The sequence below is a fragment of the Sminthopsis crassicaudata genome, chromosome 1, assembly GCF_048593235.1.
Source record: "Sminthopsis crassicaudata isolate SCR6 chromosome 1, ASM4859323v1, whole genome shotgun sequence".
In the NCBI taxonomy this organism is placed as follows: Eukaryota; Metazoa; Chordata; class Mammalia; order Dasyuromorphia; family Dasyuridae; genus Sminthopsis; species Sminthopsis crassicaudata.
Window position 1 is genome coordinate 441,636,395 of NC_133617.1, and position 27,381 is coordinate 441,663,775.

General features: G+C 38.4%; 1 protein-coding gene across 1 annotated transcript; it reads right to left on the reverse strand.

The window, feature by feature from the left end:
• Positions 1–3,222: 3,222 nt before the first annotated feature.
• On the reverse strand, positions 3,223–23,423 carry DMRT3 (doublesex and mab-3 related transcription factor 3). The gene is made up of 2 exons (XM_074280652.1): positions 22,592–23,423; positions 3,223–5,611 (listed from the first exon to the last, which is right to left on the reverse strand). Exons 1-2 carry the CDS (start codon positions 23,064–23,066, stop codon positions 4,647–4,649), a joined length of 1,440 nt encoding a protein of 479 aa, XP_074136753.1. The 5' UTR covers positions 23,067–23,423; the 3' UTR covers positions 3,223–4,646.
• Positions 23,424–27,381: the final 3,958 nt, after the last annotated feature.

A 27,381-nucleotide genomic window follows, 5' to 3' on the forward strand; every position in this document is an offset into this window, starting at 1 on the left:
ATGCACTCCAGCTTATTCTTCTTTATTCTCCCTTTTTTCATCTTATAGAGTTTTCTTAAGGTTCAGAAATAAGACAAAAACTCTTCACAGGTGTCCTTAGGAACCTTAGAAGAAGGAAACAATGGGCAGCCCCAACAATCTCATAAGCCTATTAGGGATAATTAGACTTCACATCTCTCCCTGTGGGAGAGGGAAATTTTACCCTAAAGAAATAGGTATGCATTGAGTTTTGGAGATGAGGAAGGGATAGAGTAGCATTGTATAGGCTGTTATCTGGTCTTTGTCATTTCCAATATCCTTCTAATAAATGGTTCAATCTTGTAATCAGCATAAATAGCTAAACTGTTCAAAACAGAGATGGCTAAAGAGATATTTATTTTTCTGATTGGGGAAGCGAATTAAATCGTTTCTTTGAGAGCTTATAAAATCTCTGCCTCTTCATCATCTTAGGTCTAAAGAGAAAAAGCAGGGGAATGGCAATGAGGGGAAACTACCTAGGGAGACAGTTATATTAAACTTTCCTAACAGCTAGGATATTGTTATCTATATAAGTATGGGAGTACACTGAAGCTCAAAAGGTAAGTAAACTTGGCCATAATCATATGCAGCTATTATGGAGATCAAGCTGAGACATGAGTTCATGCCTTATGATTTCCATAGGTACTCTTTCCTTTTTATTATGTTGCCTCTCAAAATATCCCTATTCCCCTAGAAGTATTAATAACAAGGCTTTTACTATATTTTGGAAAAAAAGAGGAGGAAACAACCTCATTCAGAGACAAGTGACACTAAGGATTCATGTGTATTCATTCTGGAAATCTAAAGAAGACTGCAGCTGAAACCACAAGGCAATATCCATACCCAAAGGAAAAGTTAAAAAAAATGGTGTCTAGTCCACACAATGTAAAATGTCTATGTATATGGAAACAGATCAATGGCATCATTGTTCATTTTCCATGAACATCTCTGACAGCCAATATGAAGTTATTTCTCTTCTTCTTACCTGTAAAATGAGGGGATTGAACTAAGTATCTCTCAAGTCTAACATTCTACGATTCTATGGACGAGGATCATCAATTGGAAATTTACACAGGCAGGGACAATGAGTTATCTTCCTTCTGCACCTTCACCCAGTCTAGGGTATCTAGAGGCAAGATGGAAACAAAGAGGTGCTGCTCTCCCTGGATCTGAGGCAATGTTAGAGTTACTAGCATGGAAGCACTAGGATTCTAATATCTCTATTCTTTAGCATGGATCTCATTACTTTTAATTGGTCGATTAAATATTGAAATTAAAAACATATAGGAAGCAGCCACTAATCTGTTGTTTCTCCAACTGCTGATTTGTTGTGATGGTGGTGGTGGTTGTTTTTTGTCTTCTTTAATGATAATCAATCAGATTGCCCATGAGTTGATCCAAATCAATTTTTAAAGGAAGCCAGATGCAACAACTTAATTGTTTTTCAATCCAGTATAATTTGTCTCAGAGCAGCATAATTTGTCTTAATCTTTTTGATGTAGTAGATTCTTTTGGCAGTCTGGTAAAATATATGGACCCATCAGAATATCATTTTTAATAAACTAAAATACATAAGATTACAAACTAAACCAATCATATTGAAATAAATTATTATAACAATTAAAAAATCAAGTTCACAAACCCTCTGACTGAAAAGAACATTTATTCTACATTTCACACCTCTAAATACCTATAACTAATTCATCATCAAAGTTCTTTGTTAAAGAAATGTACAGTTTTCTAATGCAGAAAACTAATACCCTTCTCACATAGGTATGCCTCTGACATATTTATTTTGCAAGTGCATGCAGAAATTAGCCAGAGATATAGGAAATTTCCCTCGTCTATTGACAATGTTTTACAATTTGGACTATATGGCTTCTTGCAATGTTTTACAAGTCTAAAATTCAGTGAGTTTGAGATATTTAGATTTACAAAATAGCTGGATCTTTGGTCATTAGGATCTGGTTCAAGAGAACTTGAAAACTGATAGTCTAATATTATCCTCAGAATAAAAAAGTATTTGCCTTTCAACATTCAGGAGTAAATGTGTATCTTAAATGGAGCAATTTACTAAAAGCATTAGAGCAAGCAATTGGAAAATCTTTTATTTATTATCTCAAAGATTTCTCATTTCAAAGAAGCCCAATAGAAAAGAATTCCCTTTTTTCTTCTAAATATTTCTTTTTCATAACTAGAATTATGCATACAACGTAAAAAAGAATCATACTTCTTGAATCTAAAGAGTCTTCTCTAACTGCCAATCTATTGTTTATGGGTTGATGCAGACTCTGTTACCATTTCCTAACAAGGATGACATTGATTCTACTACACTATACTGCTCTCCTCAGAATACTCCTACTCCTCCAACAGTACCAATACTTCTACCATACTTTTTTTTAGAGAAAGAGAAAAAAATCCCTTTTTGCAGAAATGGAAACAGGTTCAGGTAGGATTTTGCCTTTCTCCTCAGGAGCCATCTTTTATGTTGATGGGTTTCCAGGGGTCTTTGAATTTGGATAGGATTATTTCGACTAATCTTTAACTGAAATTTAGCATTTTGTTCAACTACTTTAAAATATTATTCAAAGATGGGTCCATGGACTTCACCAAACTCATAAAAGGGTTCATGACATTCAAAAAAAATTGTAAAACCCCTGCTCTAAAAGAAGAAAACAGTAGATAAAGAAACAGTTTGGGCTTCACTGAACTTAATTTCTTGAAAATTCCATTTTAAAAATATCTGGCCAGCCACACATACGCATTCATACATTTCACCAATGTAGGTATTCCCTTCATAGATGCAGATCATCACCCATCTATGCCTTCCCATCCAATCCTCCTGGAAGTTCACCACGGGGCATTTATTACCCAACATAGTAGGGATCTTCTTCACACACACATGCGCGTGCGCGCACACACACACACACACACACACAAAACCAATCTTCCAATGTGATAAATTTTCATATTCCTGAAACTGAGGTTCTGGCCCCATCTCATGCCCATTTAAGCCTACCAAATATCAACAGCTCCAAACAATATCATGATGTAGCAAAAAGACATTAGATATATAATCAGAAACTTTAAGTTTGAAAACTTAGTATCTGTGACATTGGGAATCTCTTTCTCTGGACCTTAGTTTAATCATCCATAAAATGAGGAGGTTGGGCTAGATCAGGGATTCTTAAGCCCAGATTGTATGAACTTTTTAAAATATTTTGATAATTATATTTCAATATAATTTTATGTAATTCCTTTGTAGCATTTTATTTTGTGTACTTAAAAATGGTATTCTGAAAAGTGGTCCATAGTCTTCATCAGACTGCAAAACAGGTCCATCATCCACAAAAAGGTGAAGAACTCCTGGACTAATGATCTGAGGTTTCTTGGAACTCGACTTTCTGTGAATCTATGTCATACTTTGTTGATATATAAGCTTGAATTATGGACAAACTCACTTGTAAAGCTTGTGTTGCATGATTTGTAAGAGATTACCTTTAAACAAAGGCAGTCAGTCAACAAGAATTTGTTAAGTGCTTGTTGTGGTAGGGGAAATCATGTGTATACACTCTGTACTTGGGAGACTCTAGTACTTTTTGATGGGAGAGAAGGGAGGGAGGAAGGAAGGTGGGAGGAGGGAGGAAGAAGGAAGGGAGGAAAGGGGAAGGAGGAGAGAGATAAAAAGAAAAAGGAGGAAGAGGGAAGGAGAGAGGGAGAGGAGGAAGGAAGGGGGGGAGAAGCCTAATTCCCTGTTTTTTAGTATAGCCCTCAACTCATAATTTCCGGGCAATATCTCATTTAATCAAACTAGCATTCACTGTCTTCCCTATATTGCTAGTGTCCTAGCATGACCTTTTAAACCAAATTCATATCTTTAGAGATGTACTTCCCATAGGTATAAATGACATAAACCAAGATGATCTCCTTAGTTTATTTTTTTTTCTAGAGTCTTTAGCATGCTACATTAACCTGACAATGCTTAATCTTGTGTTCATTTCACAATACATTTCATGCAATCCACAGCTTTAATTGGTTTTACATCGACATTACACATGTTTCAATCTAGCCATGTGAAAAGAATAGTATTTGTCTCTAAAAAGTGTCCAAAGCTTAAATTAGCACATAAGCAATTAACTCTATTCTCAAGTGCAGTCTCTTTTAAAAGCAAGAATGATTTTTAGCATAAGAATATAATATTCCTGTTAAAGTCCATTTGTAACTGAACCAATTCCTTCCCGTGCCTTACGTCCTGAGGAATCCTCTCTTACAAAATTGCATTCAAGTATATTATTTAATTTAACATTCCAGGTTGTCTGAATTAAGGGGAAAGAGACTTTTCATCCCACTCTAAATACTTCCACAGTCCAGCTTTCCCATGCCTATTCTTACTTAGCATTAGAATCTCATTTACAATCAACATCAGCACTAAAGCCACAGAATATATAGCTTTTTGGCATTTTCCAGTGAAGTGCAAGAAATTAAATAAATTATGTTTTTATTGCTAAGGTATCAAGCAAAGTCACATAATTAAAGGAGCCTTTTACAGTATGTTTCCCTCTTCATGGCACCCAAGTGTTCAAACACACAGTAAATACCATTTAGTTAATCGCTTGTCAGGTACCACTTTAAGAGGATGTATTGAGTATTCTAGAGTCTGAGGAATCAGATCTTTCATCATAGTCATCCTCTGTGTAAATAGGTTGCTTTGATACAATTGGACATCCATCATCAGGGATTGAGATCCGAGGATCTTCAGGAGAGCGAGTGGGGAGGACAGGAGAACTCCGGAAGACACTGGTAGAGTTACTGGAGAAAGGACTGACATACTGAGATCTCAACTGGTATTGTTGCTGCAGAGTCATGGTGTTCCACAAGGTGACATCATTGGGCAGAAAAGGACTGGACTGATTTCTTGCCAAAGTATTCCTCAGCATCAAAGGATACCGGGGTGGCTGGGGAAAGGGGTGCTGCAGAGGAACCGCCAAAGGATTAGGTACTACATTGCTAGAATCAGTGGAAAACCTCAGTGTGTCGGGAACTCTAAAGGCAGACCCCACAGACCACTTCGAAGATGAGATGGGGTAGGAACTCAACGTGTGCTCAAAAATGTGCCCATTTGAAGGCAAGACAAGACTTTCTGATTCAGCAGAAGTTCGGTCCCCTCCAGTGACTGATGACCTGCTGGATAAGAGGACTTCTACAGCACTCACTAGGTCGCCCCCGCAGCCCTTCAAGATCAGCTCAAGCACTGTTGGCTTCTGGTTGGGGAATATTTTTTTTAACACTTCCAAGGGTGGCCTGTTGGCTTTCAGGCTAAAAGGCAGAGAAACAGTTCCTGATGGGCCTTCAATCAGGAGGTGATTTTGCTCAGAATGATACTTTGGACTATCAGGCCGGCTTTCAGTGGTGCTGCCATTTTTCTGAATGGCATAGCCACTTTCATCTACTGACACAATTTCTGGACTCTCTGGGGTGAAGCAATTTTTACTTTTTACCACATCTGGGGAGCTCCTATGATCTGTGTCTTTGTCACTGTAGACCTCTGTATTGTCAGTTGCATTGCTGTCTCCTAGGTGCTCTTCAGTCATGTCTGAAAAGCAGAGAACAACTGGGTTAATCTTTTCCTGATGATGCTATGTAATAAATGTTCTTGATGCAAGATGTTTGGGTTTGGGATTTTTTTATGGCTAGGATAACCTTTCCCTCTTTTGTTAGAAAGGTAACTACAACTAGATGGGATATGGTTCAGTAAACACTAATAGAATAAAATAAAGTAAAATAATAAAAGTCCAAAAGTGACAACAGATAGTTAGATACCCCCAACCAGAGATCCAAAATTCAGGATTCCCACTCTCCATGATAAGCATGAAGAATATTTTCCATCCCCAGAAGTCTTCCCTTTCTGAATAGAATAGCTACATGATATGTATACCCTTGAAGAGATTGGTCCACATAACCAGCAATTCAATCCATGCAGGCAGTTTTCCCTGTAATATTGACATGCCCAGAGAGAATTCATCAAAAACCAGATTTCTTTAAGGCAACTGTGGTGTGCCAGTGAGAACTCTGGCTTTAGAATCAGAAGAATTAGGATGTCAAATCAAAGTGCTGCCACTTACCAACTGTTGACCACTTATTAGTAACCCTAAGTGAGCTAAGTTCATAGTATCATAGAGAGCATAACTAGTACACATATCTAGAACTAGAACTTTAGAAATCTTGTTTAACAAATGAAGAAACTTAGATACAGAGGAGTGAGTTTCACAAGATAGTAAGTGATGGAGGTGCGATGTGACCTTTGGTTCTGGAACTCCAAGGTAGTGCTTTCACAGTTCCTCATCTGCAAAATCCATCCCCGTGAGGTTGTTGTGAAGGAATTTTTTGTAAATCTTACAGTCCCATAGAAAAAGAATGTGTTTTCTCCAATAGTGTTCCAATAGATTATGTATCAGTGACCTCCTTGTGAAAGTTATCACTTTACTATGAAGTTCTGTTTTTTCAATGAATTTGATCTTTGTATCAGCGAAACATGTTGCCACAAATTGATACTGAAACAAATAAACAAGTGCTTTTAATCAGAAAAAAAAAATTAAAATGTGATGTTATTAAATCTACGTCAAGCTATCATAAGTACTGGTTTGAAGAATTCTTCTTTAGGTCTTAAAATGTAACATATTAGCTAATATAACACTATAAAGGGAGATGCAGAAGATCCTGCAAAAGGAGGTCTCAAGTATACTGAAAACGTTTTTAGGTTTTAAGGAAGAGGGAAGGAAGAGGATCAATCGGTTTTTTAATTTAAAAAAAAAGTTAAAACCATATAAAAACATTTCAAAACACTAATAATTCTAGATATGCAAATTAAGGCAACTCTAGATTCCATCTCAGATTTGGTGAAAATGACAAATGATAGAGGAGCTGTGGGAAAACAGGCACACTAATACACTGTTTGGCAGAACTGTTAATTGCTCCAGCAATTCTGCAAAGTAATTTTTAATTATGCTCCCAAAGTCATTAAGCTATGCAAATACTTTGACCTAGCAATGCCACCTCAAAAAGATTAAAAAAATAGGAAAAGGACTTGCATATACAAAATTATTTAAAGCAGATCTTGTAATGGTAGCAAAAAACCTAAAAATTAACAGGACATGTACCTATTAGGGAAAAGTTAAACAAATTATGCCATGGAAATGTAATGGAATATTATTGTGCTAAAATAAATAATAAAATGGACAGTAGTAGAGGGAACAGAGACCTCAAAAAGTGATGTAAAACAGACATTACAAAGAAATTAAAAGACTTTATGTAAAGACATCATAAAGAAAACGGCTTTGAAAGACTTGAAAATTCTGGTTAGCATATTGAAAAATACAGATTTCAAATGACTAAAGCAAAAGGAGACAACACTTCTGACAGAATGACAATGGACTTAAAATGTGAAATGAGAAACATATTTTGGATTATAGCTGATATGGGAAACTTTTGTTTGTCTATGTATATTTATTTGTTAGGCTAAGTTTCTTCCTCTTTTTGTTATTATAGTTCAATTACAGGAGAGAGAGAGAGAGAGAGAGAGAGAGAGAGAGAGAGAGAGAGAGAGAGAGAGAGAGAGAGAGAGAGAGAGAGAGAGACAGAGAGAGACAGAGAGAGACAGAGAGAGACAGAGACAGAGACAGAGAGACAGAGAGAGACAGAGACAGAGAGACAGAGAGACAGAGACAGAGAGAGAGAGCTTGTTAGCTGACTTTTTTAAAAAAATGAAAATGAAGTTAAGGAAAGAATTTAAAACTGTACATCATTCTATAAAATTCTATTTAAAAAAAGCTTTTGTTATTAGGCATAATATAGGTATAATGGATTGATTTCCAGATTTGGAGTTAGGAAAACTTCAGTTGAAATTCATCTGACACCAATTAGCTGTGTGATCAAAATCAAGTAATTCCTCTAAGCTTCAAACAATGCTATCAAATTTTAAATTATACACAGATTTTAATCTACAAAAGAGAAAGAACTTTCAGCACATACATAACAGGTGCTCACAATACTGACAATAATAATAATAGCAGCAGTAATAGTGGTAATAAAACTGTTTTGTTCTCATCTTTTTCAATGACGTTTGGATAGAAATGGTCCTGAATAAGCCACTATGCTATTAAGATTGTTTTAAACCTAATACTATAAGAATAATAATAACTGGCACTTACAGAAAGATTTGGGCAACTAAACAGTCCAGTGTTTAAAGCACTGGGGAGCTCAACTTCATGAGTTCAAATCCAGTCTCTTACATTTACTACGTATGTCACCCTGAACAAATCACTTCACCCTATTTGCCTCAGTTTTCTCTTCTGTAAAATGAACTGGAGAAGGAAATGACAAACTATTCCAAGTATCTTTGCCATAAAAACCCCAATGAGAGAATCATGAAAAGTCAGACAAGATTGAAAGCACCAAAGAACACAGAGAAATTTAAAGCTTGAATAGTCCTTTGCAAAAAATATTTGATTTGAACCTAAGATGACTTTGTAAATTGTTCTGTCAACAGAATTTGTGGAAAATGCAAAGGCATTTTTCAATTAGCGCTGAAAAGTGTAACAGAAAGAGTGGAGGATCTGACTTTGAATCCTAGCATTGTTTCTTAACTACTATATGACATTATGCTAGTTACTTTACTTCTCAAGGACTCAGTTTTTTCACCTATAAAATGATGGAATTCTACTAAATACCTTTTAGGTCTGAATCTATAAACATAGTATTCTCATTAAGTCATTACTGATTCCACATATAAAGAAACCTCCATCAGAAGTAAATCAGTTGCAGTACATTAAAATAATGGCCAAATTAATACTAACAAATAATTCCAAAGAGAAAAGACATGATCTGCTTTAGGCAAATTATTAGAAATAAGAAGCTATGATTAGTTTGTTTATAATAACATACATACTATTACTACTTTTATGTTATTTCATTTTAAACAATAATCTTCAATACAAAAAATATTAAAGTCTATTTAAAGGCAACATGACAATATTGAATAAGTTGGCTTAGAGTTAGAAACCTTAGTTCAAGCCTCTGATTGATATATAGATTATAGAGAGAGAGACTGTGGGTTCCTTAATGTCTTGGTGTCTCAATTGAATTTTCTAAAATTATAAATTATAAAATAATTGCTGATATGCATTAATAGAAGGTATTTTCACACTAGGAGTTTCTTATTCCAATTAGATCCCATGTTCAGTTACCCCACAAAACATAGAATATACTATGAATGTGGTTATGATTACATGTCATCAAAAACCAAGGCCAAGTACTCTGGCATGCTGCCTTTTTATGATATAAATATAAATCTCTATAAACAAATAAATAAAATTATAAATATTTGTACAATGAAACTTTAATAAAGCACTTCCTTTTATAAGTTCACTTACTTTATGCTCATTTTTACTAATGATTTGGGCTTAAATCCTCCCTCAGATATTTGTAGGTAGTGTAAGCAAATGATTTAATATCTCTAGGCTTCAGTTTCTTAAAATTCTGTAAAATGAAGAGACTGGATTTGATGGATTTGATTTTTAACATTTCTTCTAGCTCTCAAATCTATGATTTTATGATCCCCTAACTATTAATATTCACCTATAATGGGACTTACCTAAGAATTATTTTTAAATCTGCTAGTCCCTTAAAAAATATAATGGAAGGGGATATATTGCCTATGAATATATGAATACTCTGACTTATACTTTCCTTCCAGTTCTGACACTGATTCTATGTTCCTAGTCTACAACAACATGCCTTCATAATAAAAATCTAATGCATGTATTCATCCAAGAACAAATTTTAGAAAAAAATTATCAGATATTCAAAAGTCAAGATTATAATGGTGATCTTCATTAGCTGCTCAACCACAAACTGATCTAGGGTTTTTAATTTCTAGAATAGCTTTGGTGTATTCAGTGTGTAAAATAAATTGCTAAAAAGATCTGATATTTGCCCCTTCATGTAAGGACCAGGGAGGTCAGCATAAATTGGTGCCCCCATTAACAGCCAATGCAGTAACTAAATTTGGTGTTCTTGTTTCAAAAAGGAAAAAAAAAGTATCCATTCGTATTTTAATTATCTCTGTATAATTTCCATTTTTAGGATTGATAACTCTCCACAAACAATGAAAAAGTTATACACTCAAATGCTGACAAAAGTAATGCAGGAAAGCCCAGATAAATACTAGTACTATAGAAATAAAACTGAGGCATTTAAGTGGAAGACAGAGTGGATGGAATGAGAGGCCTGTTGTCAGGAAGACCTGAGTTTAAATCTTCAGTGAGACACTTACTAGTTGTGTGACCCTAGGCAAGTATGTTTGTCTCTGTTTACTCAACTGTAAAATGAGGATTTAAACAGCATTTTCATTACAATAGTTGCTGTGAGAAGCAAATGAAATAATATTTGTAAAGCACTTAGGTGAGTATTTGGCACACATTAAGTACTATATACAGGCTTATACCTATCCCCCTTTCAGATTTGGCCTCTACTCATTGGAATTTAGGGATCTGAAGTTGAAGCTGACTTTGAAGGTAGAGGCCCCAAGTCTAAATCTAGGATGTCTTTGCTTTCTATGACCCTAGATGAGTCATTCAACCTATTTATTCTTCAATATCCTCTTATATAAAATTAACAACTCAGAGGAGATAGACATCAAAGTCCCAACTCTGAATCCATGATTCTAAGTATCAAACTGTATACATCCTAAGTGTTAGAAGAATTTAAAGGAATCGGAGATGATTCTTCCCATAGAGAGAAGCAAAGACTATTTTTTCTCAGAAAAGTATAAGAACAATGAGAAATATTAAAGTTCAGCTAGTTTTTTAAGAATCCCTAAGAAAAATATTTTTCCCTTATGCAAATTTCTCATGTGGAAAGTTTAAGAAAAATTCACCTACAAATTTATTCCTTTCTATAGAAAATATCAACAATATTTTCTCTTCCCTCCTTATTCCATCCTTACACATCAAAAGAAAGAAGTTATATTTAGATAATATCATTCAAGTAAAAAATAGATATTTGTATTTTATTAGAATTCTTTTTGAAACATCACCTGAATATTACTATGTATGTATCTACCTTCCAAGAAAATGGCACAATTCTTAAAGGGAGAAAAAAAGCGGAAGGGGGAGGGAAAAAGGGGGAAAAAAGAATTTGGAATTTGAAACCAAAAAATATTAAAAATATAATTCATGATCTTCAACATAAAGAAGATCCAACTCACTTCCAGTTGATCAATGATGAACAGAATAACTACACCCAGAGAAGGAACACTGGGAAGTGAATGTAAATTGTTAGCACTACTGTCTATCTACCCAGGTTACTTATACCTTCGGAATCTAATACTTAATGTGCAACAAGAAAATGGTATTTACACACATATATTGTATCTAGGTTATACTGTAACACATGTAAAATGTATGGGATTGCCTGTCATGGGGGGAGGGAGTAGAGGGAGGGGGAGGATAATTTGGAAAAATGAATACAAGGGATAATATTATTTTAAAAAATTACTCATGCATATATATTGTGGGAAAAAATTCTGAATAAACATTTCTTTGTTTAAAAAAAATATATATAATTCATGGAAAATAAAATATTATAAACGAAGAGAAAAGGAAAAAAAAAAGGATGAGAAACATTGGCAGGTTAAAAGCATTTTTCATCTTTGCCCCACATATGTTCTTTGAGTTCTGCAAGTTAGTAAACAGGGGAATAGGCATTTCTATGCTGCTTTAAAAGCATTTAAAAGTTATTCTTTGTCCAGAGAGATGGCATTACTGATGTGTTCAGTGGAGCATATCCTTTTTTCAGTTGTTTTTCAAATAGTAGTGATGAGTTTGTGTTATTAATCCATCCACATTCTCTCATCTGGTCTCCCTTGTAACTAAGGACAAATATTTGCAACACAGCTGCCTAGAATTGATACTATAGCCAACAGTTGTGAAATTGCAACTAAGTTCGATGTACTTGTTAAAATCCACTGTATTTAAACCAGTTAAGTTATAAGAAACTTGAGTTCAGATCCCATTTCAGATATAAGATATAAGAAATAAGAGAATTACATAGGGAGTTAAAAGAACACTGAGGGGACACCTTCAGATATTTCACATTTTGAGATACAACTAAAATTCTACCAGATGAGCATATGTATATGAAATACCCATAACATCCCAAAGCTGTTGATTGTTAGGGACTATATGGAGAGAGCAATATCAGCCCTGAAGTTATATTTTCTCACTTAATAATGATTCCTACCTAAGATATTCGTTCATGATGGATTAACACTTCAAGAATACTGTCATACTGCATACATGTTTGTTGCATTATGAGAGACTTTTGACTAAATCCTTCATTTTAAAAGTCTAAATGTTTTTCATTATCCAAATGATGATACATTCACCTTTTGATTATGGATATGGATTTCTAAAGGAAAAAGGTACACAGATATTCCTTTAAAGGTAAATTTTTACTAAGGATAATACTTCATGTGCCCTGTTCTTAATCTTTTAAAGCTTTTCAAAAGAGGTAAATAGACAACTGTGCCCCTAATCAGCTTCCACCTCCACAGCTATTTGACTAACAAGACAACAAAAATACTACTCACACCAAATTATTACATCAAGTTACAATATGTAAAATTCAGATTTTCTTCAGAGGATTCATCCTGCTTTAAACCTCAGACTTAAAATAATCTTGCTGGTATTTTTAAAATAATTGTTTCAAAATGTTCATTGTGAAGAAATTCAGAGCACATTTATGATAAATTTTCCAGTTAGACATGTGAATAGGAATTTTTCTACTATAAAATAGTGAATTTATGCATTATATTCCATTATGTCTCTACAAACATGTTACCTTTCAAGTTTCAAACAAAAACACAAAGATATAAGCACACAGATGTATGTTCCTTCACTCCAAAGTCAACAACCCTTTTTTGTCCTTAAAATCACGTCAAGCAATTTTAAATGTATATTGTGCCTTTTCCTCCTTACTCCAAGGGGGAAAAAAAAAAAAAAAAAAGAATTCTGCACATGCACATCTGACAGAGATCCATCAGGGACAACAGACCAATTGGGAGCTTTTAGCAGCCAACTAGAACTTCCAGGCCTGACTTCCAGTTCAAATAGGAACTCTGTCCTTGTTACAGTTTGTCTTTTTGATGACCAGAGGCACTATGAGGAAAAAAAAAAATCTCATACCATGGATGAAACTGTGAGAACTGCCCTTGGAATCACGAAAACCCTAGTTCAGGTCCCATTTCAGATACACACTTATGCCACCCTAAACAAATCATTGAACCTTTTAGTGCTTGAGGCAATTCTTTAAAACAAAGATTCTTCACATAGTGACTGTGGATTTGTTGTTGCTGGTGTTTTACACATATTTTGGTAAATATATTTTAATATAACTAACCTTTGTAATGCCCACGTACTTTATTTTTGTGCATTTAAGAACATTTTTCTGAGGTATCACTAGATTGCAAAGAGGGTCCATGATTTGGGAAAAACCTCTGTTCTAATACCACCAATTGCAGAGAAAATGATAAGCTACAGTAGTAGGGAAAGCTTCCTCCCCAGAGAGTTCTATCAAGGATTTGGTCCAGTCCTTATTAACTATCCTAATCTCTGCAGAAGATGAGAACAATAAACCATGAAAAAGTAAAGAGTAAATAGCTTTCATTTCTTTTTCACATGATTACAAGAGCAGTCTTAGTGAATTTTAAAGAAAAGGGTGGCTCCTGGCATTCAGTATTAACTGATGACCCAACTGAGGAAGAGGTTAGAATAGCAGGTTTTGGGATTTTGCATAATCCCAAATCCCAAATGCTGAAATCTACTCGAGCTGCTCAAAAGTTAAATTCCGGTGTCTTATCTTTTCTTCTTTTAGTTAGAAAGAGACGTTTTTCAGTAAGCAGGAATGAAGGGAAGGCAGGGGAAACTACTGAAGAACTTATCATTGGAAAAAATCAGGATTGTCTCTTTTTTTCCATTCCACTTCCTAAATAGTTCCTGCAAGTAAATTTCAGGGGGCATATACTAAAGGGGATATTGAGATAATTGTTTAAACATTCTACAGTCATTTTAATGGTAATTCTACTAATGCAATCAATGTTATCAATGTTATCACTTAAAAAAAAAAAAAAAAAAAGCTTCCAGTTGAATAGTCACTCTTATTCAGTAAAAAATGGGGCCCAGAGTAAGTTGATGTGAGGCAACAGGTGAAAAATGGAAAGGAAGAGAAGGGAATAAAATGGAAGAAGGGAAGGAAAAGGAAGAGGGAAAGGGAAAGAGGGAGGAGAAGGGGGAAGGGGAAGGGAAAGGGGAAGGGAAAGAGAAAGAGGAAGAGGAAGGAGAAGGGGGAAGGGGAAGGGAAAGGGAAAGAGGAAGGGAAAGGGGAAAGGGAAAGGGAAAGGGAAAGAGAAAGAGCAAGAGGAAGGAGAAGGGGGAAGGAGAAGGGGGAAGGGGGAGGGGAAAGGGAAGGGAAAGGGAAAGAGGAAGGGAAAGGGGATAGGGAAAGGGGAGAGGAGGGAAACTGGAGGGGAGGAGAGGAGGAGATTTTAAAGAGGATTGGACATTTTTCTTGGCCCATAGAACAGAAGTTAATTGTAATTAATCATAGGTGAAGATCAGAAAGAGGAAAATTTACAATGCAGTTAAGTGGCACAATGAATAGAATGTTGGACCTAGAATCAAGAAGACTTGAGTTCAAATCCAATTTGACACTGGCTGTGTAATCTTAGTCAAATCTGCCTCAATTTCCTCATCTGCAAATTGGGGATTTACTTCTACTCCTAAAGCTGTTATGAGAATAAAATAAATTAATATTGTAAAGCATTTTACAGACCTTAAACACATGTATGTATGCACCTAACTGCTTTTACTAACAGAACTTTGTAAAAAGGAATGAAGGAAGAACAGTTAATGCCCCTCCCCACTCCTCCACTCCAGCCTGAAGAAGTCAATAATCAGTGTGGGATAATCACTTGTCAGCAGTCTAGTTTGTATTGGGCAAGATGGTTTTTGAAGTTCTTTCCAATTCTGAGATTCTGTGAGAGTGGGAAAGAAAGAAACACAGAGGGAATGCCAATAAAGGAAAGAAAAGAAAAGAAGGAAGGAAGGAAGGAAGGAAGGAAGGAAGGAAGGAAGGAAGGAAGGAAGGAAGGAAGGAAGGAAGGAAGGAAGGAAGGAAGGAAGGAAGGAAGGAAGGAAGGAAGGAAGGAAGGAAGGAAGGAAGGAAGGAAGGAAGGAAGGAAGGAAGGAAGGAAGGAAGGAAGGAAGGACAATTTCCCCATCTATGAAGAAGTGCAACATTTCCAGAAAGGGGCTGCAAATGCTCCAGGGAATGTGATTTATAAAGTTTACTTCTTTTCCCCCTGTAAAGCTGTTAGTAGAAAGTGCTGACTGGCTGGCAGGGAGGAATTTCTCATCAATGCTCTTTGATTGTATTTTGCAAACAAAATGCCTGTTGCTTGGTAACATTTCACTTGAGCCTGACCTTCCCCGAAAGTTATTGCTATCAGATTCGATTTACACTGTCCTCCTGTGATTACTGTAATCTTTTAAACTGAGGAGTTCATTTATCAGGGGAAAGAAAAGTTGAGTATGTGAGTCAATAACACTGCTATCCGCCAGATTTATAGCTGCCTGCTGTGGCTGGGAAGTGGGATTTATTTATTTCTCTGATAAGAGTAATACCAGAGTTTCTAAGACACAGGAAACTTGCTCTTACTATTTCTTCTTACTCCAACTTATCCCCTCATCTTCAAAGTGTGAGAACAGATCCCTTGCCAGTATTTCTCACCACTCCCTCTCCATCTTGCTTTAATTCCAAAATGATGGGGAGGGGGGAGAGGAGAACAGTGGAGTGAAGAGCGACTCACACTTAGGGTGTTCTGAGAAGTTGTGTTTACAAGATGAGCCCCTTAATTTTAGCCGGATAGTGTAATAATAGATATTCAGGAAAGAATTTGCTGTAGAGGAAGGAAAGGGATATATTTAGAAATGAAAGTGATAAAAGGGGTAGAAAGGAAGGAAGGAAGGAAGGAAGGAAGGAAGGAAGGAAGGAAGGAAGGAAGGAAGGAAGGAAGGAAGGAAGGAAGGAAGGAAGGAAGGAAGGAAGGAAGGAAGGAAGGAAGGAAGGAAGGAAGGAAGGAAGGAAGAAGGAAAGAAAGAAGGAAAGAAAGAAGGAAAGAGGGAGGGAGGAAGAAAGGAAGGGAGAAAGGAAAGAAGGAAGGGAAATTCTTAAAAACGGAGTTGAAGGCGGAGAGAGTATATGTCTTCATACAAAATGGGTGCAACTTCTCCACATATGCAATGTCTTGTCATCCTAACCCAACAGATACATACACACACTGAAAAAGATGGAAAACCTCAGATATCTGGGAAAAGAAACAAAAAAATGGACAGAGAAAAGAAGGGCCATTATAAAGTGGCAAAATTGCTTTAGCTTTGCATGACCTTGCCTCCAACTCTCAAAGATGGAAAAGATTATTCTAACCCCAAGTGATGCAGAAGGCGGGTTTGAACCTGCGGCATTATCTTTGTACGGCAAAAACTAGAGGTTCCTTGCAGAGATTCTGCTATCCCCCTTATTCCTATAGCCAGACCGGGCAGGAATCAAGATTCCCGAAGAGACAGCACCCAACGAACACCGAATCAGGCAAACTACCCTCACTTTCGTGTAGTAAGAAAAGCAAAGTCCCGGACCTGAATTCAGCCGACCTCGATTTCTTTTTTCCCCCGCTTCCCCGGGGATGGGGGTGGGAGTGGTAGTGTTAGTCTTGAAACTAGCAGTGCGTGAGTGTCACATTTCCCGGAGTTGCTTTCTCTTTAAGTTCTAAAACAACATTGTCAATACTTACCTTACCGCAGTGATGAAAAAAACACGAAATTAATAATAATTGTTCTCATTTAACAGCATTTCTAAAGTGGTTATCAAACTCTAGAGGCTGGGACTACAAAGAAAACACGAAAAATCCTTGCCCTTAAAAAAGCTTACATTCTACAACTGTATCTATACAGATATAGATATGTATGTAAAATATTCCCTATCCCTCTGGGTCCTTCACAACTTGGTGCCTCAGACAACTCTCTCAAACTATAGAGGTGTCTGTATGCATTGTAGATAAGTTTCCTGATCTCAAAGTTCCCTATTTCCAATTGAATCACAGATTCTCTCTCTTATCCAACAAGATCTAGCTCTAGCCAGGGCCATTCTGGTTTGTTGGTTATAGATTCAACCTTTGAGTCAGGAAGTTCACATTCTGCCTATGATACATATTGATCACTTTAAGCAAATCATAATCCAGGTGCTCCAGGAAAATTTCTAAAACTATGTAATTGCATATCTGATACAAGCCCAAGAGTGCCTTAAATCAGTGGTCCCCTCCATCACAAACCTGCTTATTTCTTCTCTCTTAAGTTAATCAAAAAGAAATGTATAGTTTGTGTTTTATGTCTGGTTTCTCTTGAGCAGATTAAGTGGTAGTGCTTTGAAAGGAATGGTAATATCAATAGTAAAGGACATATACCATGTACATTATTACTCCCAAATATTTTTAAAGGTTAATTTTTTTAAAATTCATATTGTCTCTCCCACCTACCCCTTTCCTGTTCTTTTAAATTAACTGAAAGGTTGGTTTCAGCTATTAGTATTCACACAATAATTTTAATCTGCAGATACCATACACTAAGAAAGCTCCTCCCTCCCGCCAAAAAAAGGGTGGGGGAAGGCTAAGGGATTCTGTATTTCTGAGATATATAGATCAAGCACAGAGAGTAGAAAGAAGACCACTCTCTTATTTGATTCCCTCCTTTCCTTATTCTCACAAACCTTTTCATTGAGATAGAAACCTTTCCTCACCCAATTTTTGAAGAAATTCCACTGTGCAGCAAATCAATTTTTAAAATGTTTCTTTATATTTTGAGGAATTTGGAATATTTCCCAAATGTTCTCTGTGTGTCTCTCATTCTGTCTCTCTTTTACTCCTCCTCCTCTTCCTTCTTCTTCTTCTCCTCCTCTTCCTCCTCCCCCTCTTCCTGTGACCCTCTTGCTTCCTGTATAAAACGGTACATGTTAAAAGGGAATTTAAATAGATCTCCCCATCTTCTCCACTCCAGAATTCTTCCTTTCCTCCTAGAGAAAGGAGGTAGGAGCTAGTTAATTCAGATAGGATAATGGGGGTGACACAGAGGAATGTGTAACCTCAGCATCTTACTTCAACCAACTCTGACCCTTATCTCTGCTTGTCTTCTGATACCAAATCCTGAAAGACTGGCTTAGCTGGTTCAGTTTGTTCTTTCAAACACACTAATAACTGATTTTCAAGAGTTCTGTGAAAAACTTTTTTCTTTTTGTAATTCAAAAAAATTATTATATCTGATTTGAGCATGAGAAGAATGGAAGGAAATATTAAAGATCAAGAAATTAAGTAAATCAAACAACTTTGTATCCTAAGTTCATTAATCTTTAACTCTATCAAAATGTAATAATTAAAAAATAACAAATAGTAGGATCATGCAACATTAGAGTGGCAAAAATTCTTTAAAGATTTTAATTCAAATCTTAATTTTTGCTAATAAAAAAATGAAACCCTAGAAAGAGACTTACACAAGGTGGAACAACTGGAAGATCCAGAACCCAGATCCCCAACTCCCAGCCCAAGATATTTTTCACTATATGTTTATTGTCTCTCAAATCTAAAGGAAAAGTAGAAAATGGTCCTGTGAGGAAAATGAAAAGCAAAAAGGATACCTGTATCTGGATCCTGATGAGAATATTAAAATTATCCATTTACCTATCTAGTCAGCACTAAGTATAAAGCTTTGAAAATAACAAAATTTTGAAAAATGCTTATTGAATTGAACTAAAAAATAAATCACAGTGGAAGGAGTGCCCAAAGTACTAAACTGGTTGAATTAGAAATAGCATTGTCTCTGAGTAATCTTGGAGATAGAATTAAGGGGAAGAAGTCTCTTTTGGCTCAGAAATGGGATTTGGCATGGAGGGAACACAGCCGTTTACTGGGAGATTTTTCTCCTCTGGCGCCCTTCAAATGTAGTTTTTTAACAGCCTTGCACCTTTCTCAACAAATGGAGATGGGGGGGAGCTTCAATGTTTTTGTTCACTTGCATTTGTATCCGATAATGGGAAAAAAAAAAAAAGTGCTTCCTCCCCCACAGCTGAGCGCTCTCTTTTAAGGGATCCTTTGCCCTCCAAAAAGGACAACTGGGTCTTTGACTGAAAAGGAAGCTGGAAAGGAAGGAAGTAGCAGGAAAAATTTACATGATCTATAGCATATGATACCCTGTATATTTGTTCGTGGAAAATCTAGCATGTAACTATAGATATTACTTTGCTATGATATGCCCATGAATATATCAAATGGACACACTGCATGTATGTATAGCACAGCTGTAGATCTAGTTCATAAATACATATGAATATATAAGCATATAATGGGCACATATCACATAAGGATATAGCAGATATCCTTCCTTTAGAAGAAATAGGTCTAGTACACGCACTACGTATGTTGTACGCTGTATTACATATTATTATGTGCATCTGTAGTTGTATGTGCATATTGCATCTCTGATAAATATTGCAACAAATATTTTTATCCTGGCATTTCTCTCTGACATGCTTCAGTGTGGCTTTGTGTATGTATATTCTAATAACCATAGAAGGAAAGCTTTCTTTGTGCTCCTCAGTTTTTCAGAACTTAGCCAGGGCAGCAAATCAAGGGACTACAACTAAAGAGGTGAAAATATAAATGCAATAGTGTGAGGATTCAGATGGAAACTCGTTCTTGTCATTATGAAGAACTGTTCAAACAATTCTTCCTATTTCTCAGGCCTTCTTTCTAGGGACACGTTTATGTTTACACTTATTGTAGCTACTCTCCACTCCATCGTTTTGAACGTTATTTCTTTGATTTATTGATAAAAATATTATAATTTTTATAATTATCAAGATGCGTAATGAACATACTAATTATTTAAATTTCTAAAATCTACCTCTTCTAATTGGAGTAAAATATTTCTCATGGAGAAGTGGGGGGGGGGAGAAGAAACCAAGTCTGGCTTTGATTTATTTAAACTGATATTCAGAATCATTTAGACTGAGTCTCATAAAATGTTACTGTAACTGTTGCTACTTTTCTTTCCTGATTGTTGCTTTTCAATTTTGTAAGAAGGTGTGACACTTAGAAGTATCTGCTCTTCTAAACGAAATTTAATTTTCTTTTTTTTTTTTGTTCGAAAATTGCCCGTCTCCCCAAATTTAAATTGAGTCAATGTGGGAAAAGAATTGAAGTAGCAGATCAGATTTAAGTCCAACTTTGGCCACAAACTACCTCTCCCCATCCCCTGAGGCAATTCATGCCTCTTTCTCGGGCCTTTATTTCTTCCTCTGTTAAAAATAAAAGTTATTAAGATTAAATGAACAATCTATATTTAAACTGCACACTCGAAATCCCTTTACAAGGAAGAGAATCAGACAGGTTGGCTGGGGGTTGTTGAGCATTAGAATAGGCTCTCCCTAAGGAAAGATAGGTCTCAGGCACCTCACATAGTCATGGCTGAATTCAAATGGCAGATAAACATTAATCCCAGAGAGGTGGATTGTTGCTCTGGCCTGAGGGTTACTGAGCTAGGGAACCATGAAAAGGAAAGTTATCGCTCAAATGTAATTTCTGGAGCCTGAGCCATTCAAACTTTCCTGCTTCTTCAAACCAGTGGTGACCCATTTTTGACTGAAAAATAAAATAAATATTATCCATATACAGAATTAAACTCGGGTTATTAATTTGGTTGAAATGCTAGGGTACTATGCAGTACCAAATACCTTTGGAAAATTCTGATGAATTTCCCCACTTCCTTGTTCTTAAAATGACTGGTCCAGTCCCTCAAAGTGAATAAGTCTGAATGGTTCTTTGCTGTGTAATGAAGTAGAACTTGACCTTTAACACCAGCTTAACATCTACCCAACTCAGAAACGGTTTCCACTGTTTTGAGACAGCCCCTTCAGGCTTGTATCATCCTGTTGTGTAGTTCTGTTTTAGTTATTTAAGGGAATAGGAGGCAGCAAGAAAACACTAAGTCCTTTAGAGGGACATAGCCACACCTCTGCCTAGATGCTTAGACGGCCTTATGATTTTTCCTTCCTAATTCCAGTACAACCCAGAGGGATCTCTAAATCTTTTGTTTCCTTAGGCACAGCAGTTCCTGGAATAAATCCTTTTCCCTTGTTCGGGATTTTGTCCCAGTGGAAGGAAGACAAATATGTACAAACTCAGAATCAGTCAGTAGCAGAAATATAAATGAATCAAAAGTTTATAGATTTCCATCCTTATCTCTGTGAAGAAATAGAAGCTCTGAGAAGTATTTGGAGAGGTATGAGCAGAGCTACTATATGAAGAACCAGGGGTGTACCAAAAGTGGACTTTGCAGTAGAGTCAACCACAGCATCACCCTCATTTTCTGGAAGTGAGGAAGAAGTAGGAAAAAGGGAGGAAAGAAAGAAGCCATCACAAGAATTTGTCCTATCTCCTTTCTCTCCTTTCTCTCCACTCCCTCTCTCTACTTTTGCAGCCTGAGGCTATTTGTCAGGACCACGAATCTACTGAGCTACACTAAATTTCTTTGCTCAGCTTAACTTGTTAAAAAACAAAACAAAACGAAACGAAAAGCCTCTTCTTTTAAAAACCTCAAGAGATTAGAGATGTCTAGAGAGCATTATAGAAGAGACCCTAGCATCTCTCCCCCTCACCCGCCAAATTCCTTCTCGCTCTCCACATCTCTGTCTTTCTCCCCGTACACTTCTGCTCCCCACCACACGGAGAGAAGCTTACCTGGTCCCTAATGGCATCGCTTCCCGAATTTATATCGTCTTCCAATAATTCTGAGTTCCACAACCCCGCAAGGGAAGAGAGGCTGAGTTTGCTTGAGGTTTCCAGAAGTCGTTAGAGTCACTTCTTTTTTGCCCTTTCATTCATCTAACAGTACTGGCCCTAAGGTGGCCTCTTCCCATTTGTCCCAGCACCTTAAAACGGAGACTTTCTCTAAAGGTAAAAGGCCGCTAGAGCTTGCAGCCTGGAGGTGGTGGGAGTGGTGTAAGTGTGGGGTTTTATGTGTCGCTTCTTGTCTTTATTTTAAAGTCACTTCTTTTAAGTCTGAAAAAAGCTCTCAGGGAGCCAGACATCTTTGCAGCTGCTCTAGGTGGAGTTAAAGAACAGGGGGCACCTCTTGTCCAGGCTCCAGGTGGACACGTCTGGCCTCTAGTTCCCGAATCTCAAACTTTCTCTTCCCCACTCAGCAACATAGGATCTAAGAGGCTGAGAGAGAAGGAAGCCCCATTCCCAAAGAAGAAGTGTGCGCCTGGGTATCTGGGAGCAGAGTCAACTACGTCCCCCCACCTCCCGTTTCTGCTCAGCCCACCCGAAGTTCTTTAAATTTCTTTAAGTTCTTTAATTTCCTCCCCCGAGGCTCACGGGCCTGCTGCTTCGCACCTTCCACCCCGAATTGCTTACCTGTCTTGGAGAGCTGCCCTTGCAGCCCTGATCCAGGTTGCGGCTCGGAGGCCCAGCGCAGGGCGGCAGTGGCTGCCGCCAACTCCGCTGGACGGGGCGGCTGCTGCGGCTGCGGGGGAGGTTGCGCCGGAGGCTGCTGCTGCTGCTGGGGGGCCGAGACATTATCTCCGGATTGCGGGGGCGGCGGGCCTGGTAGGGCCCGCAGAGAGTCCGGGATGAGGCTCTCCAGGCTCTCGTTGGCCTGTTGCCGGCGGAGCGCTACCTGCGCCGCCATGACCCGCTGCCGCTCGATGATGAGGATGCACTTCTCGCAGGTGCAGTCCTTGAAGCGGCAGTAGCGCTTGTGGCCCTTGAGCCAGGACAGTACGCCGTGGTTGCGGCAACGGGCGCACTTGGGCGTACGCTGTAAGGGCGCCCGCGGCGGTTGGGATACCGGGCCGCCCATGTACAAGTATGGGGAGCCGTAGCCGTTCATGCCCCCGAGCTCCCAGGGGAGCTTGCAGCCTGGAGGTGGTGGGAGTGGTGCAGGGGTACTGGAGTAAGACAGGGCAAGGGGAGCCTTAAGAGGCAGCTCAGGATCCCAGCTGCGTCCCCCGCGCCCTGGGTGGATGTTCTCCCTCTCGCCTTTTCCTTTAGTCCACCTAGCTTACAACACCGTCACTTCTACTTCGCTCAGGCCACAAACAGGAATCGTCCCGAAGGGTCTTTGCTGGTCTGCGGCAGCCGACACTCCTGGTCCCACGCTCTACGGGAGGAGCCGCAGCCGCTGCATGGAGAGGGCGAGAGCTCTAGCTGATGTCTGGAGCCGGACTGCAGCGTTTCTCCGCGCTTCCTAGGGGCCGGGCGCCTCCCCTCCTCCCCTCCCCCCACTTCTCTCTCCCTCCCACCCCCACCTCCGGGGTCCCCGTCTCTTTCTCCTGCTCCCTACCGCCACACCCCCTCACCTCTTTCCTCCTCCTCCCTTCGTTCAGACCGACCCCCGGACTGTCACCTCCGCTATCACCTACACACACACTGCCTGTCCTCACTCACGGGGGCGCTCCCAATTCTTTCCCTCCTCCCGCCTCCTTTTCGCCAGCTGCTGCTCCAGCTAGCAGTGGCACGAACCCGATAGCCACTGGAGTGAGTGCCAAGGCGGGGGGAGGGTGTGAGGAGGAGGAGGGAGAAAGCGAGTAAGAAAACGTTTTCCCTCCCGAGTCCCTCAATCCCTCTGAGATTGTTGTGATGGCGGAGATCTCTTGCCTGCAGTGCCTAGGCACTTAAGACCCAGAGAGCTCCCCCCTCCTGGTGCAGAGGAGGCTGGATCGACACTTCTCATTTGAGGCCTTTCTAAACGAAGTAGAAAAGTTGCCCTGGAAGTTTGGGATGGTAGGGTTGGAGGGGCGGGGAAGAGAGCTCAGGGGAGGACGGTATTCTGGAAAGTTGATCTCAAAAAAAAAATCAATGCTTTTTCTAGTAGTATTTTTTTTTCTTTTGCTCCAGAGGAGAGAAATGAATCTCGCAAACCCTGCTAAACAAAGGCAAAGAATCGATTAGCCGGCCCCTTACACTGCCTTCTTTAAAAGCGGGAACTCGCGGCAGCACACTCCATCCCCATCTAACTCCACAACTTTTAATAAACCAAATAATCTTAAAGGTCTATGAATAGCTCTAGCAGTGGCTTTAAAATTTTCTATATTTAACACTCAGAAAAATTGGAGAAATTGCGTTAGAGATGAAGTACCCTGGAAAGTCCCGTGAATTTAATTACCTTCTCCTCAGTATCTTTCAAAAGAGCCAAACGGAGACCTCATTTCACTTAACCCAAGTCTCCGGGTTCTGTTTTTTAGTTATGGTTTGTACTTCTTTGCTTCGTTCAGCTTTGAAATAACACTCTTCCCCTTTCAGGTCCTCCCCCCCACCCCAACTCTCTCTGGACCCCATCCCAGGATCTTACACTGTCTAAAGTCGACTTGAATCTTGGCTTCTTTAGAAATTGCCAAAATTGGCTTCGGAAAATGACTCCAAGCTTGGCTGTTTCCAATCCCCATCTGCAAATGTCTTTGGAAGAGACGGGAAAGACTGGAAGTTTGGAAAACATTTTACTGCTATAGGGGCCAATATTTCAACACAGTTCGTGATCGTAGCTAGTTTAATGGCAGATCTTTTTTTTTGACAAACATAAACATTTCAGAGACTCCATTTGTGATTCTCTTGAGGAAAGTGGTTGTTTTTCCTCTCTTGGGGAAGGCTGGAATCTATTCGGTAGCCCTGAAAAAGAACACCCAGCACATACATTTTCCAACCGTGATTACAATAAACTCCACAAGATTATACTATCAGGTGCATTAGTTTAGTGGATACTGCGATTTCACTTTTTGGGAAAAGACCAATTTCCAACAAATCAGGGAAATGTGTTGCGCATATGCTTGTGTGTGGACATGCAGGTCCACATACATAAATGAATTTTGAGTATCCAATGAGGCCATGTTTGTGTTGATTTGTATGTTTCTCATGCTTAAATCAAAAATAAACTCAAAACGGGGGGGGGCTGTTCTTCCCAAAGGGTTTGAGAAAGTATCGAGGATACCGAACTGTTTTTGTGGTGATATTTCCTATCCTTTCTACTTAAGAACATTTTTATTTCTATACATTTTCTTAAAGTTTTCTGAAATTAGAGCTCACACAGGGCTTTTAGCAATTTAGGGAGTGAACGAGAAATGTCAGTTCCTCAGAAAACTAAGCAAACTAGGTTCTCAGCTACAATTTTGTCCAGCTGTCGGTGACCCCAAACACCGAAGAGACTTGCCCGAGGGCAGCCTGGTTTCGTCACTCTTCCTCTTAATTTTCCAGCCCCCCCCCCCCTACTGAAGTTAGAACTTCTGGCAGAGCATTGATTCAATTACCACCACTTCTACCCACCCTCCAGGAATTCCTTTGCTTTGAATTGACTTGCAACTTCACAAAAAACGTTTCCACTAAATATATATATATATATATATATATATATATATATATATCAAATACCTTTCAGCCCGTCTCTTCTCCCCGCCTCTAAATCGCCCCTCCTTGTCACCCCCCCAAAAAAAAAATTAGGGAAAACGGGAAATAAAACAGCATTTGGAACAGTAGAGCGTTAGTCAAATACCACCCAATGTCCACTAGAGTAATACTAATGGTTTTAAGGAAAATAATAATCTACTCTACTGGACTGGGAGAAGGGAAGAGCTGGCACAATCCCTCTCCATCTCATGAACGAATTAAAGAGGGAGCCTGAAATACGTGTTGGAACCTCCACACTGAAATACCCTGGATTTCTGTAGACGACTCTCTGGCCGGCTCTCATCAGGGATGTCTTAAGAAAGAAAGAAAAAAAAAAAAAAAGATTTTCGCTCTTCATTTTTCAAATCAACACTAATTCCAAATAAGACTGTGCAAAGATTTTTTTTTTTAATCTACGACGATACTAGAGAAAATTTCAAGGACCAAAGCAAGCCCATTTCCTCCCCCTATCACCTACGTGTACCATTAAAATTCTCTGGATTATTTGGTTCGGGGCCCCTGTTTCACTCGAGTGCACATTGGGGGCTAAGATTTAAATACTCATTTGATATAGTGCAGTAATCCTTTTCTCATATTTGATGGGAATGTTTTCCATATCCCAGTATTTGACAACATCTCCCTATAGGGACAGGTTTGTATTTATGTTAGTAAAATGTCCCCTGCCTGAAAGTCTATTGTAACCCAACACCTGACAACCCCGAGTCCCATTTCTGTTTGCAGAAAAGGTTTATTCAAGCACATAATGGGATCCCAGCAGAAAGCCTTCCAGAACAAGGGGCTATGGTAAACTTCACCACATGAACTCCGTTTCCAGGGCTATTAAGCTTTTAATTGGAAAATAGCAGAGGAAATTTCAAGGTGACTATAACGTGTTAGCAGTTAGTACCCAGAAGAATAGCTTGAGCAGGAATGAATGTGGAAAGCATATGGTCCAAATAACATTTAAGGAGAGAGAATGCTTGGTTCCACTAAGTCCAAGCAGCTTATACACTTATGGGAAAAATCATCAAAGAAACTGCAATGGAAGGGAAGGGGGTGGGGGATTAAAAAGGACGTATATGTAACTTCATTAGACTGAATCCACTCACGTTCTCCTATGGTGTATGTTTAACCACGATAAACTGAGAGGAATTCCAGTGTGACAAGTATTAATGGCTAAAGGGTGGATGATAATGTGTGTGTGTATAAAGAAAATGTGTGTTTGCATACACGGTAAGGTGCTTTCCAACCTTATCTAGTTTCTCTCGGGGAAACCAAGGAGCTCTTGGGGAGAGGAGGAACAACTAATTGACCTAATTTTGTAACGTTCCAGGTTCCGCATGGAAGCAGAAAGTTTCTATTTTATGGAATTCACATTGCTGCTAATATCCCTTCTTTGAGAGGAGGGGATTAGTTCGCATCACATTTTGCCACTTTAACCCTATATGTAGCTAACTAATGTTTTGTTACTGGAGAAGCTGTCAATTTAGGATGGTATCCGATCATGAGCCCAAAGCATCTTTGCTTTGTAAAGGTTAAAAATCATTTCTCTCCCTCCATACCCTCCCTCACCCTCCACTCTTCCTTCCCTCCTCTAATTCCCCCTCCCCTCTCTACACATATTTTCGACATTACAAACACTCCCATTTCTCTTGCCTCTCAGGAAAGATTCTTAGGCCAGTATCAAATTAAAAGAAAAAAGATATAAGGTCAGATTCAGGAGGCTAAGATTGGTCAGACAGCCCGTTACTTTCAGTGGCACTGTGTCC